At 33.5% G+C, this 18,853-nt stretch overlaps 1 protein-coding gene across 1 annotated transcript; it reads left to right on the top strand.

Moving 5' to 3' along the window:
• Positions 1 to 187: 187 nt before the first annotated feature.
• LOC127852164 (uncharacterized) lies at positions 188 to 18,082 on the top strand. Its single transcript, XM_052386003.1, has 16 exons — positions 188 to 281; positions 406 to 434; positions 746 to 898; positions 1,801 to 1,890; positions 2,026 to 2,148; positions 2,536 to 2,664; positions 3,283 to 3,366; positions 4,071 to 4,189; positions 4,412 to 4,498; positions 12,714 to 12,803; positions 13,424 to 13,492; positions 13,849 to 14,029; positions 14,417 to 14,563; positions 15,645 to 15,708; positions 16,836 to 16,915; positions 17,769 to 18,082. Exons 3-13 carry the CDS (start codon positions 856 to 858, stop codon positions 14,461 to 14,463), a joined length of 1,062 nt encoding a protein of 353 aa, XP_052241963.1. The 5' UTR covers positions 188 to 281; positions 406 to 434; positions 746 to 855; the 3' UTR covers positions 14,464 to 14,563; positions 15,645 to 15,708; positions 16,836 to 16,915; positions 17,769 to 18,082.
• The last annotated feature ends 771 nt before the right edge of the window (positions 18,083 to 18,853 follow it).

Below are 18,853 nucleotides of genomic sequence, written 5' to 3'. Positions count from 1 at the left end.
ACTTAAAATAGCAAACAAATTTTCCAACTTTTTATTTTAAACGAAAATGGAACCTAAGGTAAAATATATTAATGGACGAAACGTCGATGTTAAAACACATTTCTCAAGATTGTTAGATTATCGTCCTAATTTTATTACCTTATTTGGTTGTATTTAACTTTGTATTATGGTATTTTGCTGTAGGTTTGCAAAGGCATACAAGATATACAAGAAACCAATATAATTATCTTAAAGCGACTGTCAGAAATCAACAAGAATGATCAACCAGGATGCCATTTGTGGTATAAAACCTTTATTATCTAAGCGAATTATAAACATGTATTGAACTTGGTAATTACATTCATGTCAATTTCTCCCGACTTTATATTGTTTAAGAGAAATAACGTATGCTTTTTTTCTTTTTAGCCAAGATAAAATTGCATGGTTAAATAAAGGTACGTGAAAGCTTATATACACATACGTATTGAATATCGATTTAGAAGAAACGCATTGATAGTAATTGTCACCGATACAGGCATTCATTTTGTCCATAATTGTTTTTGCGAAGACACATTGAGTACTTAGCTTAAACAAGTCTTGTTTAAATTTGGAGAAATATCAATAATGAAATTTTATCAAAACATTGAATAATCGTACGATAAAACTTTAAACGTAATATTATAATTGTTTACGAATACACATTTTAACGTGTTTTACAAAAAATAAAGAATGAAGATATTACTATTATGTTATTTCTGTAATTTAGGTTTGTCGGATTTGAAATGTCGAGTGGAAACGCTTTTTTCGTCCTTAGAAACCACACTTCATGCGGAAATCGAAAGTAGATCAAAAGATATTGAGTCACTACTATATGATATGCAAAATGCAGTGGATAAATCCGACACAGATCCAAAACAAGGTATAACTGTTATGAATATATATGAATGGGGTCAGGAACGAGCATGTATAATCTGAAGCTAGTTGCTGTCGGCCCCTTACTTAACTAACTTTTAGTTAAAATGATAAATTTACTGATGAACTATTAAACAATGGTATCATTTTTTCAAGTATAATACTCAAATTCAACGAATATTTTGCACCAAATTCGTAAAATAAAGTTAACATATAAAAATCAGAATTTCTTATAGCAAAAGCCAAAAGTTCAACACTATATGTGGTATGGTAACATAGATTAACGAGATACATAATGCTCGTTTTTATGTTTGTGTGGCACACTTCATTCCATTTAAAATTCCCGCAACATCTTTTTATACGACACACGAATACTAAATTGGTACATTAATACGTGTTGAATATATTGTCCCGAAAAAAGGGCATTTTGTATCTTGTTAAATCTATGTTACAAGACCACATCTAGCATTGAAATTTTGGCTATTGCTATAAGAAACATCGTTTTCTCATGTGTTAACTTTATTTGTCGAAATATTGTACGAAAGATTTGTTGATTTTGAGGGCTTATGGTCTTTTAAAAAATACATAGAATATATCAAACTACATAAAAGAGACACATGACACTAACACAAATCTCCATGAAAAGTTCAGTGTCAGCAAATACATTCAATTTTAACAGCGATTAAATAAACTTCTCATTCATCCTCGCATGTAATTGCAATCTTCGCAAAATGTGATATAAGAGTTATAATAGTTACATTAAAAAAATACTTTTTCACCGACTTGCTAAATTAAAACTTAAAAAAATATGTGATAGATTAAAATTGCCTCGAAAAAGTGAATGTTATAATATATTTGCAAATATTGTTTGATTTAAGTATGTTAATTTCATTTTGGTATATATGAAAGAAACGAGAATTATCCGACAGACGAAGAAATATCTCGTGCCCATTAACGAAGAAAGATGGAAACAATTGTCTAAGAACGCTTTAAGTGTAGGTAATGTCAATTTCAATAATTTCGGTTATGGTAACCATAAATTAATGAAAGCTTTCTTGACTTTCTATATCGACTTCGCTTTTTCTAAAAACATTTTTGTCGTAATGAAACATGTCGTTTTCTATTTTTGTCAAGTATTTGACCGAACAAGACATTTACAATGCGTTGTGTCAGTCCTTTGTTTGGATATATCCGAGAGTATGTCGACTGGAAATGCTTGGGGACAGGCCAAAATGTTCGTGAATGATTTTCTAACTGGTGAGTGTGTTATCACTAAAACATACATATAGGTAATTATGTATAATACAGTCACCTAGAGAGAGAGAGCGAGAGAGAGAGAGAGAGAGAGAGAGAGAGAGAGAGAGAGAGAGAGTACCAAGACAGATTGAGGAATGTATATATATTATTGTACATTACATATTTGCAATGATGGATATTGTGTATATCAATACGAAAATTCCATATTTTGCTTCATGTTTCATGCATTCATATTTATTCTGACGGTTTAAGCTCACTGCCAAGCGTTGTCTTCTGACCATCTATTTATATAAAAGCATTTTTAAATACAATCCAATAATACATTATTTTATATTTACTCTTTGTTTTGGTAATTCTGTTTTGGTCTTAAAATCAAGTGTATTATAGGACTTGAGGAAAGTAAATCAAAGGATGACAGGATATTAGACGACTATGTTGCTTTGGTAACCTTTGGACACGAGACAAAAATACAACAGGCTCTGACAAATGACTTCAATTCAATTCGTTGTCAGATGGGTATGTGTGATTTTTTTACTTAAGTCATAGTGGATATTACATACATATCCAATTGAATTTAAACAAGTTATAATTTCTTTTAATGTTTAATAAAACACGTTCCAGCATTTTATAAAAAAATGAGTCATCGGCGATGTTATCAATTTTCGAGAGTGTGTAGTCATTGTATCATATGCTTGTAAACTTATAGTATTTAAGCTAATAATATTATTAGTCTTATAGTGGTATTAACTGGCGTTACATGAGTTCATGTTGAAATACGTAATTTCAGCAAAATAACGTTCTAGAATTGATCAATTAATAATGCTGCCCATTGAATGAACATAAATTATGTTAACACATATATTAGATTCAAAACAAACGGTTCAAGTTTTATCAAATGGATAACAAGAATGTAAAAAAAAATTGTGTTATCATGGTATCCTAAACCTTATTGAAAATAGTTTGATATAAATTAAAATTATCAACAACATCAACTACACCAATGTTCAAGTGTCAAATATTGTAAATACAAATACGTATACCATAACGCTTAACACGAGCATACACATTTAACCATGATAATTATTAACACCGTCTCTCTAAATTGGTATAACATGTTTCAAAGTGTTGTTACAGAACGCATAGCGTTAGGCGGACCAAGCCCTCTTTACGGTGGTTTAATGATGAGCCATGCATGTACGACAAGTGCAAATGAAAACGGTAATAATTGCTATATCTTACACTTTGTTTTTATTCATTCGTTTTTTAATTACTTTGTTTGAATCGGAATGTAATGGTATAGTATACAATAACAAAATTGTTTACTGAGATATAATTGACCACGTTGTACAATTTATTTGCTTTTCGCCTGTAATGCGTATTTTTCGCGAAAGTGACATAAGACGGTACGATACGACAAGGAATGCTATTATACGATTTGATTGCTGTTTGTATCATATTTTACAAATTAAAACTGGAAAAATCCATTCGTTTATTCTTTTACTTGTAATCGATAACAAACGAATCGTTATACATTCGCTCAGTATTCCAAAATATGTGCGTTTTACTACATATATTTGTTTTGTGTTATTTCGAATTTGTTATGACTTTTTGAACACAAACATTAACGAAACAATAACGAAATAATTTTTTAATTGTGTTTATAACATTTTTCGCCGCTTTGGAAAGGGATGGATCGAAAGTCTTTGGTACTCGAAAAACCGAGTCCGTTTATCTTTAATGCGCAGTAGTTCAGATATTAATATAAAATAAGCATACTTGTATGTCAGAAAATGTCATATAAAATATTGCATCAAAATGGTTACACATAACGTTTTATATCGTTTATGTTTAAAAGTAATAGTTAAAAATATACATTAGCATTATTATCTTTAAAAAAAAGAAATTATCATTCTCATTACAAGCTCCAAGTTTTCACGGACTTATTTTGACACCAACACTCATTGTCATTACTGATGGTCGTCCGACGGAAACCAGACTACTTGCCGGACCAGATGTTCAGGATGAGAGTCATATGGAAGAGGTAACCGTTTTGGCTATTCAGATGAATGAGTATCAATGCCGATTCACGAATTTAAACTTAGTAAATAAAACTTCTATTTTGTGTATATCTGTGTCGCATGTTCATGATTAAGGAATATAATCAGAATTGCTAACAAGTAGACTTGTCTGATTCTTAAGCATAGTGTTTCGAAAACATACTATTTGTATCAGTAGACTAATAAATTAAGACTTTCTGTTACAGATTCTGTCAGATGTGGCAACAGCAGTTCGAGAGATCGACAGAGCAAATAATCTCATTTTTTTCATAGGCGTTGGTGATTATAACAAGGTAAATTAAAGAAATACTTTGTAACTGATGTACACATCATTTTATTTGCACAGCATATTTCTATTTAACCGAGTTAAAGATAGATAAACATCTACTGACACGTATGTCGAGTAAATTTTCTTTGAAACCATCTTTACATGCCATACATATAAAAACGATAATTTCTAAAGTTAGTATAACATATAACTGTATCTATAAGATTAGATCCTTGACTAGATTTGCGACACCTTAAGGGTTTCGTTGGATGGAATGAGTGGGGACTAAAAAAAGTGGGTACGAACATTTTGGGTAAGAAAAATGTGGGAATGAAAATTTGGGTACGACCAAAAAATGTGGGTACGAAAATTTTGGATACGAAAAAAATGTGGGTACGAAAATTTTGGGTTCGAAAAAATTATGCCAAAAAAAAATTTGGGTTGGAAAAAAAATTTGGGTACCAAAAAAATTTTGGTAAGAAAAATATATGTACGAAAATAAATGTGGGTACGAAAATTTGGGTACGAACAATTTATGCCAAACATGTGGGGACGAAAACAAAATTGGGTACGAAAATTTTGGTTCCAAAAAAATGGGTACTAAAACAATTGGTTACGAACAAAAATTTGGTACAAACTATTTTGGGTACGATTTTTTTTATTAGGAAAGATGGGGTACCTGTAAGTATACCGGGGTACCCAAAAGTATCATTTGAAAATCGGTGTACGGTGAAGTATACTTCAAAGTACTGGGTACGTGGAAGTAGTATCCGGGGGGGACCTTGATTCATTCAGCGTTAGTATCCCAACAAGAGGACCATGGGCCCAAAGGCGCTCACCTGAGACTCTAAGGAACTTAACTATTATCACAACAAGAGCACCGCATAACGAATGCCGACGCTCGGCTGCGGGTGCAGTTTTGAATAATGAAGCTTGTAAGAATTATTTTTTTAAGAGGTCACAGTGACCTGAACCTTTGACCTAGTGACCCAAAAATAGGTGTGGCGTGTATAACTCATCAAGGTGCATCTACATATGAAGTTTCAAAGCTGTAGGTGGAAGTACTTTGATTTTAAAGCCAATGTTAAGGTTTTAGCATGACGGACGCCGGGCGGCAGAAAAACACGACACGACACGACGAGTTGGCTATGACAATACCTAGGGTTTTCTCAGAAAACAGCCGAGCTAAAAAATGAAAGTACTTTATGAAACATTAATGCTTAATTTATATGCCCAATGTTAGTTTTGAAGTTAAATATTCATACCGATGTTCATGAAGATTAGACAAACAAAGTGACTCCTGTGGTACATGTATAAACATGTTTTTTTATATTTAATATATTGACCAATTTTTTTCAGCTCAGATGACCCAGTTTCAAACTTGGCTGAGATTTAATTGATACAAAAGTTCTGACCAAATTTCATGAAGATTTGTGAATAAATGTGTTAATAAGTGCCGTAAGAACTTTTCAATATACCCGTATACGAAAAATGCCCCCCACCTGGCAGCAATGTTTTTCAAGGAACCGAAACAAATCAGCCGAGATACAATGTATCGTTAGAACAAATGACCTGACCAAGTTTCTTGAAGGATGGACAGTAAAGGTGATTTCTAGAGTTGTAAAAAGATTTTACTATAGCCATGTAAGGAAAACTGCCCTGCCCCTGACGGCCATGGTTTTAAGCGGACGGAACCATTTTTGAACTCGACCCAGGTATCAGATTAAAAGTTATCAAAATATCAATGAAATCCGATTAGGAATTAGTATAACACTGACGGACATTAACATTGTATTCAATTTATTCTACAATCGATTATAAAAGGTTCACGAGAGCATCACAATATAAGCGTTTAATTAATAAAATCATAAATAAATGTGGGCAACAAATCATTTTTGTTTCAAAAAGCATTATTATTAAATGTAGCACACAATTGGAATTATTTTAATATTGATTGCAAATGAAACGGTGCTGTACATTAAGATTGTTGACACTATTTCAGCTTTTATAGGAGTCATAAACAAGATGTGTTTGTGAAACAATATGTCCCCCATATATTTGACGTTTGACCTTGAATGATGACCTTGACCTTTCACCACTCAAAATGTGCAGCTCCATGAGATACACATGCTAAGTTTGACGCAAACCAACAAACAAGCAAACCAACAAACAGACAGGGCAAAAACAATATGTCCCCGAGTATAGACTGGGGGACATAACAAGAGCTGTCAGAGGACTGCGCGCTCGACAATTCGAGTGCTTGACAGTATAATGTAAACCATCATGGAGAGGGGGTATAATGTGGGTGTGTGGTCATTTAATAGATCATCTTTCAAAAATAAATTTGGGGGGGGGGGATTCTGGAGTGGGGCGTGGGGGATGGTTTGGGTGGAGTCCATTTTGGTATGTCAGGTAAGTGTTGTTTTGTCAAAGTATGAATCAAATGTGATCATAAATAAAGAAGTTATGGCAATTTAAGCAAAATTCATTTATTTACCTTGAGAGTCAAGGTCATTCAATGGTCAAGGTCAAATTCAACTTGCCAGGTACAGTACCATCATGATAGTAAGAAAGTATTTGAAGTTTGAAAGCAATAGCCTTGATACTTTAGAAGTAAAGTGGATCTAAACAAAAATGTAATAAAATATTCAAAGTTACTAAGACAAAAAAGGGCCATAATTCCGTTAAAAAGCCAACCAGCGTTATGCAACTTGCCCTGTACAGTCCCCTTATGATAGTTAGCAAGTTTTCCAAGTCTGAAAGCAATAGCTATGATACTTTAGGAGTAAATGGACCCAAACACAAAACTTAAACAAATGTTCAATTATCTAAGTATAAAAAGGGCCATAATTCTGTCAAAATGCTTGATACAGTTGTCTGCTCTTGTTTATAGGTTGGGATCATGTTGGTAAAGAAGTATGCAAAATATAAAAGCAATATGTCAAGGGACAGAGACAATATTGTAGGTGGTACGCAAACTTTAACATAGATTTATCAATAATATGCATATTCTAAGTGAAAAAAGGGCCATAATTCTTACAAAATGCTTGATACAGTTGTCTGCTCTTGTTTATAGGTTTGGGTCATGTTGGTAAAGCAGTATGCAAAATATAAAAGCAATATGTCAAGGGACATAGGAAATAATTTAGGTAGTACGCAAACTTTAACATTCCAACGCTCACGCACACGGGAACGGGAATGCCGACGCCGGGGTGAGTAGGATAGCTTTACTATATATATTTCATATATAATAGTCGAGCTAAAAAGTAAATATACTATAAACAACAAGCTTATCTCAATCACAACCTTATGCAATACTTATAACAATAAAGTTACAATAATATGCCAGGGATTGAAACTCACTTTTTACTTTCTTTGGTATTTTGGTTGCCCAGATAAAGAATAACGAGCCCAGAAATATGTGTATGTGTATATTTTCCATTCTTTTAATAAAATAATAGATAATTAAATAAAATTGCTGACATATCACATGTTCAATGCATGATGTATTATTATGGGCCTGAATTGAATCATTTCCTATTCCTAAATAATAAATGTTATTTAACTAGTATTGATCCATGGTGGTCAATTGTTATTCAATTTTTATTGCACTGAATTGTTTTAAATTTGGAAAAAGTTGCAATTGAGTTGCTCAGGCCAAAATCTACTTGCCCCGGGCTCACGGGAAACCACTAATTTTCATCCCTGTATGCCCTTTCATTTTTTGTTTCCATCCCATTCTCAAAATCAATTTTAAACCACACTATTGTTTTAATAACATTTGTATTCAATGCTTATGACCCAAAAAACGAGTTAACAAAGCCATAATCCTGTCGAAGCAAGTTATTTTATTTAGTTTACCATAATCAGTGTTCTCTGTAAGTACCGGCAGCCGGCGATTTCGCCGTTTACATTTACTCTAGATACCGGCTACTTTTCCCAAATATATCTAGTAAAATGTCACAAAGCTTTTGTTTTACTGCATAGTTGCCGGCCATATAACTGGCTACTCAATTTTTTCTGGAAAACACTGAATTATGCATGACAAACACACAATACTAAAATACATTTTAGATTCGTTTGTAAAATAAAATGACACTTCCAGCTTGTCGTCATTAAAATCCAAAGAGTCAAATAATTTCCCACGAGATACGTCAATAAATTGCGTAATCAAAAGAATGAAAAATAAAAGTCAAGAAAGCCGGATTTTACATAAATTTCAGGTTGATAAACACAACATGGTAAAGGTAGTCGGTGAGATATAATCATTATACAGTTAGTAAGGCTCGATTAGTCATTGTCAGCTCGGGAACTACTTACATGTACCACAGGTACTCTTAAGTATACTTACTAGTACCCTGGGTACGGTAAATATACTAAAACGTACCCGGGAATTTTAACGCTAAATCAGTTGTTGTCGGCTATTTTGTTAAAGTTAATTATGTTCACATTTATGTCAATTTTCTGTTAAATGGCCTTTATATTATCGAAACTCATACTCAAAAAGCATGTTGATGCAGATTTTTTTATAGAGAAGTTTGTTTAAGGTAAACAATATCGTTTTACGGTAATCAGCAGCGCGTTTAACGACATCAGATTTTGAGCGAATATACATCTCGGGTACAGTCTAATAGCACCGGGTACGTTTAAGTATATTAACCGTACCCAGGGTACTTGTAATTAGACTTTAGATTACCCGGGGTACATGTAAGTAGTACCCGAGCCGACAATTAACAATCGAACCTTAGTAAGTGAGTGATGGTGTATGCAGACATTCCAAAAATTATTTAAAGTCCACGGGACATTCGGTCCTGTGGACTAAAAAAACTTGCAGGACCGGACTGGGATTCATAGAACCAAAACATAATGTAAACAACTCAAATTTATTGACGTAATGATAATTGAAAAAATTAAATAAAAAACAAGGGCAGTTTGTAAAACATGCATGCCCCCCATATGGGCTGTCAAATGTAGTGGCAGCCATTGTGTGAATACAGTTTTTGTAACTGTTACCTTGACCTTTGATCTAGTGAACTGAAAATCAATAGGGGTCATCTGCCAGTAATGATCAATGTACCTATGAAGTTTCATGATCCTAGGCCTAATTATTATTGAGTTATCATCAGGAAACCATTTTACTGTTTTGAGTCACTGTGACCTTGACCTTTGACCTAGTGACCTGAACAGTAATAGGGGTCATCTGCCAGTCATGATCAATGTACCTATGAAGTTTCATGTTCCTAGGCGTAAGCATTCTTGAATTATCATCCGGAAACTATTTTACTATTTCGAGTCACTGAGACCTTGACCTTTGACCTAGTGACCTGAAAATCAATAGGGGTCATCTGCCAGTCATTATCAATGTACCTAGGAAGTTTTATGATCCTAGGCGTAAGCATTCTTGAGTTATCATCCGGAAATCATTTTACTGACCTTTTTCCTAGTGACCTGAAAATCAATAGGGGTCATCAGCCAGTCATGATTAATGTTCCTATGAAGTTTCATGATCCTAGACGTAAGCGTTTTTGAGTTATCATCCGCAAACCATTTTACTGTTTAGAGTCACTGTGACCTTGACCTTTGACCTAGTGACCAGAAAATCAATAGGGGTCATCTGACAGTCATGATCAATGTTCCGGTGAAATTTCATGATCCTTGGAATAAGCATTCTTGAGTTATCATCCGGAAACCATTTAATTGTTTCGAGTCATTGTGACCTTGACCTTTGACCTAGTGCCCTGAAAATCAATAGGAGTCATCTGCCAGTCATGATCAATGTACCTATGAAGTTTCATGATCCTAGGCGTAAGCATTCTTGAGTTATCATCCGGAAACCATTTTACTTTTTTGAGTCCCTGTGACCTTGACCTTTGACCTAGTGACCTGAAAATCAATAGAGGTCATCTGCCAGTCATGATCAATCTACCTATGATGTTTCATGATCCTAGGCCTAAGCATTCTTGAGTAATCATCCGGAAACCATTTTACTATTTCGAGTCACTGTGACCTTGACCTTTGACCTAGTGACATGAAAATCAATAGAGAACATCTGCCAGTAATGATCAATCTACCTATGAAGTTTCATGATCCTAGGCCTAAGCGTTCTTGAGTTATCATCCGGTAACCATTTTACTATTTCGAGTAACTGTGACCTTGACCTTTGATCTAGTGACCTGAAAATCAATAGAGATCATTTGCCAGTAATGATCAATCTACCTATGTAGTTTGATGATCCTAGGCCTAAGCGTTCTTGAGTTATCATCCGGAAACCATTTTACTATTTCGAGTCACTGTGACATTGACCTTTGCCCTAGTGACCTGAAAATCAATAGGGGTAATCTGCCAGTCATGATCAATCTACCTATGAAGTTTCATGATCCTAGGCCCAAGCGTTCTTGAGTTATCATCCGGAAACCATCTGGTGGACGGACGGACGGACGGACCGACCGACGGACCGACATGAGCAAAACAATATACCCCCTCTTCTTCGAAGGGGGGCATAATAAACAACACAACACTGAACAATGAAAACAAACAAAACAACAACACACTCACAGTATTCTCAAGAAAAATATTTAAACCAAAATGTTAAAAACAATACAATTTCTAAATTGGAAATTCAAAAATTGTATACTGGTAGCCAATTTCTCTTAAAACAAGTGTTTTCAGATACGGATAGTTATTTGTGACAGTGAAGAATTTAAATAAACTATTTTTACAAAAAAAATCACATTTAGTCTTGCTAGGAATCAAAGAAGTACCTAAAACAACAGAACATGTTTGGGATATCAATTACATCATTTAAAAGACTAAGTTTTTAAGCACAAAGCAATTATCGGAATTAAGCAAATTGCAATGACAAATGTTTTCAGGTCGCAAAATTATATGACAACTAAAAATTAAACTTCAAATGTCAACAAACTGTTTACAAAGATATATAAATCAATTAAAAAAGAACTATGAAGCGAAATTTGATCCAGAATGAACTGTTAATACCCAAATTGCAACAATCTGAGTTGCAGACCGTGTTTTCGTTTACTGTAAAAGACAGCTTTACTCGCAAAGGATGAAGTGTTCAGTGCCGTACGCAGTAACATTTCATGAATATTAACCAAAAAAAAAATGACGTATTTAATTCCTTCTCATAGTTCATAATAGCTCTCGCTTATTTTCAAGTTTTCATTCTTTGAAATAAATACACTTAATCTCTTGAATTATTTGCGGACTTTCCGACTGGCAATATAGTATTTTTAATTGGTCCAAACGTCGGTCAGGTCCGGATGTCCGGCATTTTTGGGAATGTCTGGTATGAAATATACACCCTTAGTAATTTCATAACATACGAGAGCTTCGCTTATGGTATGAAATAACATGCACTGAGGGTGTATACACCATCAGTTTCTAACAGTGTAAGTTATAATAAAAAAAACTCATCCTTTATATAAAAATACTAGTCAGTTATAAGCATCAGAATAAATGTGGTCTGAATACTTATAACCGTGAATTAACATAACAAACAATAAATAAGCATTATAAGAACTTCACTAAAATTTAATATAAAACACAACAATAATGAAACATATTTTTTTTTATACCGGTAATTAAAGTTATCAAAGGTGTGCGTGCTACATGAAGTGTGTTTTATTTTTCATGAACAAGTCAATTGAACGTATTAGAGGTGCATTGATTCAACCATAAGATTAAAAAGGGTAATTAAACACCAGGCTTACAATTCTGAAACGAAGAGTGTCCAAATAAATGCAAACAATACAATTAAAACAATAACATTAATCTATTATAATTACCAGCTTTTTATTGCTGTACTGTGTATATGATGATGGTATTGAAAGAGATCGCAAAGATTCTAATAAACAGTATTTCAATTAATGCTATTTTCAGACGTCCGGTCTGTTTGCCGTTTGTTATTGTTCATATAATATACAATACTGTTAAAAGTCAATATAAACCCTAAGCGTGCAATATTTTAAATAATGTTAACCACTTACAATGTATTAATTTGGCAATGTGTTGTCCGGTGTAGAAGCTTTTTATACTTATTTCTGTTTAATTGCACTGACTGAACCACAAGAATTATGTAGTCGTTTCTAAATAATCACGAAACAACCTACTAATGCATATGTTTGCCAGTTACTGAGTTTGTGCATTTCCATTCATACAATGTATTTTGGTAATCTATAAGATTAAATCCTTTATATATTTGCATTAATGTCGTTTTTTAGTCTTTTATAGAAAACACGTCTGCAATAATTGCATCTAAAATCTACACTTTCAAAGATGGGCGAAGACTTGCTAAGCATGGATATTTCGAGGTACTGTTGTACCCTTACGTATCGTGAGGCTATATATATTAGCTAGTTTTGCCGCGGGTATAATATCTACTCTTCTTATTTCTTTTTTAAATGAGCAAATAAAACGATAATCCTACAAATGTAACTCGTGATGCTTGAAAAAACGATAAGAGTATGCTTTTTTCCGATTATTTTGGTAGCTAAATGACATTTTATTAGTTTCAAACGAAACTGCATCGTAATGTCTCATATAACTTTCTTCTTGAGGTCGCACTTAACAATGAAAGCAAACTTTTAGTTAAATATTTTTTTTGAAGAACATACATCAAGTTCCACTTTAAGTTACGAACAAAACATGAAATGTCCTAATAATTTTGCATTTTGGCGTATCTTATATCTGCCTTATAATTAACTTCAAAGAAGCTTTTTAACATTTAAATAGCTTCTTAAAGCACAAAAAAAACGTGAAGATATAAAACATTATCAATATAAAAATTAAGAATGATTCAGACACTGTATTCGCTCCACAAGTGTTATTAACACATTTTGAATACTCGTCTTAATAATTCCGTCCTTGGTTCTTTGGATCGAAACTCGTTTACATAAAACAGGCATGAGAGGTTGTTGTTTTTATATTACAGTCACTGTTGACGTCACAAGGCTGCAATATGGCAGTCAATAGATTAACAAGCCTTTCGGCAGAGGATAAGGTAAATACCAAGTGCATGTTCCTTTTTTTAAATATTGCTTGTTTGGTTATACATAATACATGACAATATGCTGTATAGCAAGACCTAGCTGCGAAACATGTGTCATAAAAATATTCGTTTGAGAAAATACTGTAAATGACGACTATGATAATTCCGTTATCCACAAAAATAATACAAAACACTATTTGCTTTGTTGTGATATTTGAAACAATTACCATGGATTTACTTATTTGTGAACCAAAACACTGTAATGAGGAGAACTGCACGTTAAGTTTAATTGCTGTATTATAGTTGTTTATTGGGTAAAATAATACTGTTTAATGCATAATTAATGATTAGTTAAAAAAATGTACCAGGAGGATATCAACTTTTGTCGGTCAGACACAAGAAGGCGTGCAGAAGAAGATTGTGGATGTTTGTTTGAAGCCAGCCACGACACAGACCTTCCAGCGCTTGGTACACGAGTTCGAATGCATCAATTTGACAACAGACAAACATCTGACCTCAATGGGCCTGGAACTGTTGTAGGGCATTTAGGTAGTTTTTAACTGTTTAAATAACTGTTATCGAACCAAATGCTCGATAACAACACTACCGAAATGCAAAAGATATCGTCCAAACGTTGAAAGAAAAAAATTAATACCCTATAACATATCCCTATTGTAATTGTTTTATTCGAACTTATGTTAAGTTTAGTCATTCATACATAGTTCAACCTAATATAAACGCGTTGGAAAACAAAACACTTTCTTAAAAGATCAAAAATGATAATTAACTATTTCACAATTTATGAGACAGGTACCATAATTAACAAATGACATATAACATATACCATATGAACGGCCTTTGATCTACGACGAATTTCATTGAATGTTCTTTTTTCTTTCTGATGTGTATATTCAACTGTATTTTTGATGTGGATATATGGACAGGTTTTCGTTACATGGGATTTAAATGACCTCACACTTTAATACCGATGCGGTAAAGATGCTGGTGAAGTTCAGACTGTTCAAGAATCTAGAATAGTAAATTCTGGCGAACTTCTGGCGGTTGGATGTAGAGTAAAACCAGGTATGTCTTCATCGAAAACATGCGATTATTGTTAAAAACCGATAAATGCAAATGTTTATTTACCAAAAAACGCACGAGCCTTGATGAGAAGGTCATGTTTTCGTGCTGACCTTCTACATGTTTGCATATAAGAAATATACATGGTCTATATATTTGAATGTCTGTCTTTAGTCTGAAATCAAACAAATCAACATAAATGAAAAAACACACGAACAACATCTAATTTTATCATACAAATAAACATCATAAACGTCGGTTGTGGTTCTTCAAAGAAGTCGTCATGGTGATTATAAGTTATTTTTTCTACAATGACCACATTATTCTCCAAAAGATAGCTCCATGGTAGCAGCATCAGTTTTCCTTATCAGAGAAGTATATTCCAGTTAGTACTTGAAAAGTATAACGGACTTTGATTAGCGCAATCGATAATAATGTATTTCACCTTCTTTAATAGGCCCGCCCTCTTAACATATGTCCGTGTATCTGTCTTTCCGTCCGGTTAAAACTGAATTTAATTATTATTATCATGGCATTGTTATACATATTAAGAGCGATAACATGATACACCATAAAAATAAGCGGTTAAATGTCAAGCAACTGTCATTTAAAATAAATTTATATTAAAACAGCAACGCAACAATAGTTTCAAAAACTGTTTAATGAACGAGCATAGACATTTGAATACGCATAAAGTATACAGATAGTGCATTTCGAAAAAGAAACAAGAGCTGTGTTTGTGAAATACAATGCCCCCCGATCATTCGATTTGGGGTCATAAAAAACGAGGATACACAAAGAAGCGATGTGAAAACAATCAAAAATTTTGCTAGGAAACGTTAGACATGCACAGATAAAGCTAATACACAATCTGCAATATATATAGGTATCCAAGTTTAGCGGACTTTTTATTGGTTGCAAAGCTATCTACGTAGTGTTTCCTTGCGTGTACGCGGATTTTGAATTATTTGGGTTGAAATTAAACATTTCGAGTGCATGATTATTATACGAAACAGATTGTGAAGATATTTCTTCCGAATATTGGTTATGAAGATGTTGTGTATAATTATTATGCATGTTTAAGGTCCAGATTTCGATGACAAGATACACGCCATCGATCCTCTCAGCTGTGGCGTTGTCCTAAGAATGTACGAGCCATTGGCCTTAGTATGTAGCTTAATTAAACAACTGGATTAAATAACAAACCAACACTACAACTCACTAGCTCACCATGTCGCTTATTGTCATTGCAAATGATGAGAATAAAAACTGCCACAGGTTTATTTACATTTTAATATTTTTAAGCACAGACGTTCCTGAGTTGATACATTTGAAAGCGTCGTTTAAAAACATGAATATGAATTATTACATTGTGTATGATTTCAGTTTGATTACTTATTACATTTATGGTTTTATGATCCTTTAATAAAATTGCGGCATAAAGCAGTCATACTGTACGTCTTTACGTCTCTCCAAATATCTCAACAATTATGGGAGATGTGCTGTTTGGAAAACCCATCAACCAACCTCAAAGGTCAAAGTCTAAATTTTGGGTCGAAGTTTAAATTAAGCCTTAAAAATCTTGAACATTTCTTTCGTAGCTAGAGATATATTGATGTGTTTAACAAAAACTTGCTACATATGTTAACCATCATTAGACGGCGTGTCGCATGGTACACACACTTCTTTAACTAAAAGGTGAAGGTCACATTAGACGTCAATGGCAAAATTTTGAAGAAACAAAAGCTTTAAAATGCCTACCTCAGTCATAGCTTGTCGATGTATAGATTGATTTTAAAATAGATGGGCGTAAATGTTAAAAATCGTTAGACAAAATGTCGCGTGTAACACTCGTTTTCCTACCTCGAAGTTAATGTCACACCTGAAGATCAGATTTCAAAAAGGTCATACAACACATTGACAGGGATGTACCTTCGTTAATCACCATGCAATTGCATAATGACCACCATGAGGAGGCGGAATGTCCATGCATAAACTTGTACATACATGTAGAAGGTCAAGGTCAGATTTAGGACACAAAAGTCAAATTAAGCCACAAACAAATAAAACATATAACGAATTGCAAGACAAACTTGGAATGTCGGGGCTTCCTTATCTATGGACCCACGTCTCGTCATATAAAGTTTGCATATGTAAATGAATAGTTTCGTTTAAGCGTTTATTCTTAATATAAAGATAAAACATTTTAACGTGTTACCGGTTATTTATTATCTGCAAGCGTATTTGTAATTGCGATACATTAATTTATGTATAGGTTATATGGGACAACGGTGAAAGAGATAAGTTTATATATGGCATGGACGGCACGAAGGAAATAGAGCTAGCGTAAAACAGGTAAAAAGAATCCTAATCGTCATCGTCATTATCCCCATCATACTCACGAGATCACTAGCATTCCCAACATCGCTATGTTTATAATTACTTCACTATTGACTACGATCGTCAGCATTACTTCAAACGTCCTCACATACAAAGTCTCAATTATTCACCAACATCAATAATGTACTTATCAACGCCGACAACAAAATAGTACATACCGTGTCATTACTCTCATCATTATCATTGAGTCTAACTGTCCATAACCACCACCATAATCTTTTGTGATCTGTCTGCATTTTATCTTGAATAATATGCTTGTTTTCTTTAATACAACTGATGGACTAAAGACCATTTGCAATGTCGTACAGGAGTCTAGAGCTAGATGCAATTTAAGGTATTCAAAATGTTATTAGATGTTTTAACTTATCTTTTTAACACGAAAGAAGCGTATGCATGTGTACCAAATTTGTATAACTTTCATGTACAATTACCGCACTTAATAGGTATTGTATGTATACACATTACTTGCTAGGTATTTGTACTTCTTGCACAAACAAGCAGTACTGATACAAACATATAAAACACCAAACTGTTGATTGTTTTAATTCCAATATAGTCATGCATCGAACACGTCTATGCAGTTGTTAAAATACACTACAGTCATTTCGATTTAACAGACGAACATTAAAATCCAATTGTACACGTCACGACATTATATACACAAAATGTCAATAAAGAAAAAGTTGGATAAACATCAAAGTCCGTCTAGATTTTTTTAAAAATTGCATTATATTTTCCAGAAGTTGTTGGAAATTCTTACTACAGACCGACTTACAAAAACTAAAATACTTCTTATTTTTTTGTTCAGGTACAAATGCAGCTCGGCCGATCGTACTTGATGTGGATGTACGGGTTGTCGGCTCAAGAGAATTAAGGGGCTTTTTTCCTGCCTTTGTGAAGCGGCTTTTGGACCCTCACTTTGTAAAACAAACGAGTCGCAGAGTTTTCATAACTGTTATAAAACGGATTCGCGAAATTCTGATAATTGTGTACAAACGAGCCGTGAACAGTCTAAGAAATTATAAGAACCAGTTTTTTTTTATATAAATTTGTGTCGTTAAAACATGTTTAATATGCATCATTGTATCATTTCTTTATAAAATGCATTAAAAGTATATTCTCGTTGTCTGAATTCATTATTTCCCAACAAATAAAAACTTACATTCAACGAATCTGGTTAATATCAATCAGTCAGGTAAAGTATATCTAAAATAATAGGAATGTCTAATAAGTCCAAATACTGTTTCTCCCTTATGTAAAATATATGAACATATTGAAGCAATGAAAATTGTTGACATATAAAAAGTTTTAAATGAATGAGTCATTTTTCTCTGGATCAAGTCCATTAGTTAAACAAGGGACAATATTGTCACAAAACCAGGTTTTGATGTGGTAAAAAAGTCTAATAAAGGGAGACAACTCAAACTGAACTGATTGTTTATAATTAACCCCCTTTGTTTAAAAATAAACCTATTTTTAGTAGTGGCGACCTTGACCTTGGAGATATTGACGTTATGGCCCGGAAATGCTCATTTATAGCCATTTTTGACCTTTGAACTCAAAGTGTGACCTCGACCTTGGAGATATCGACGTAATTCTTTCGCCAAACACACCGTCTAAGGATGGTGAACAAGTGTACCATATGATTTTAAAATCTCACAATGAACGACAAAGTTATGGCCCGGACAAGCTTGTTACGCCCGCCCGCCAGCTCGCCCGCCCGCCGACATTCGCCAATCCAATAACCAGTATTTTCCTTCGGAAAACCTGGTTAACAAAATTAAATCTCCTTCAGTACCTTATTTTTGCTACCTTAAAAATGCTGGACATGACTTTGAAGGCATTGTTTGCTTATCGTTTTTACACAGTTAAATAGTCATTAAGCATAATTGT

This window comes from Dreissena polymorpha, chromosome 12 (genome assembly GCF_020536995.1).
Source record: "Dreissena polymorpha isolate Duluth1 chromosome 12, UMN_Dpol_1.0, whole genome shotgun sequence".
In the NCBI taxonomy this organism is placed as follows: domain Eukaryota; kingdom Metazoa; phylum Mollusca; class Bivalvia; order Myida; family Dreissenidae; genus Dreissena; species Dreissena polymorpha.
Note: the sequence above shows the minus strand (reverse complement) of the source record. Positions and strands in the feature narration are given on the sequence as shown.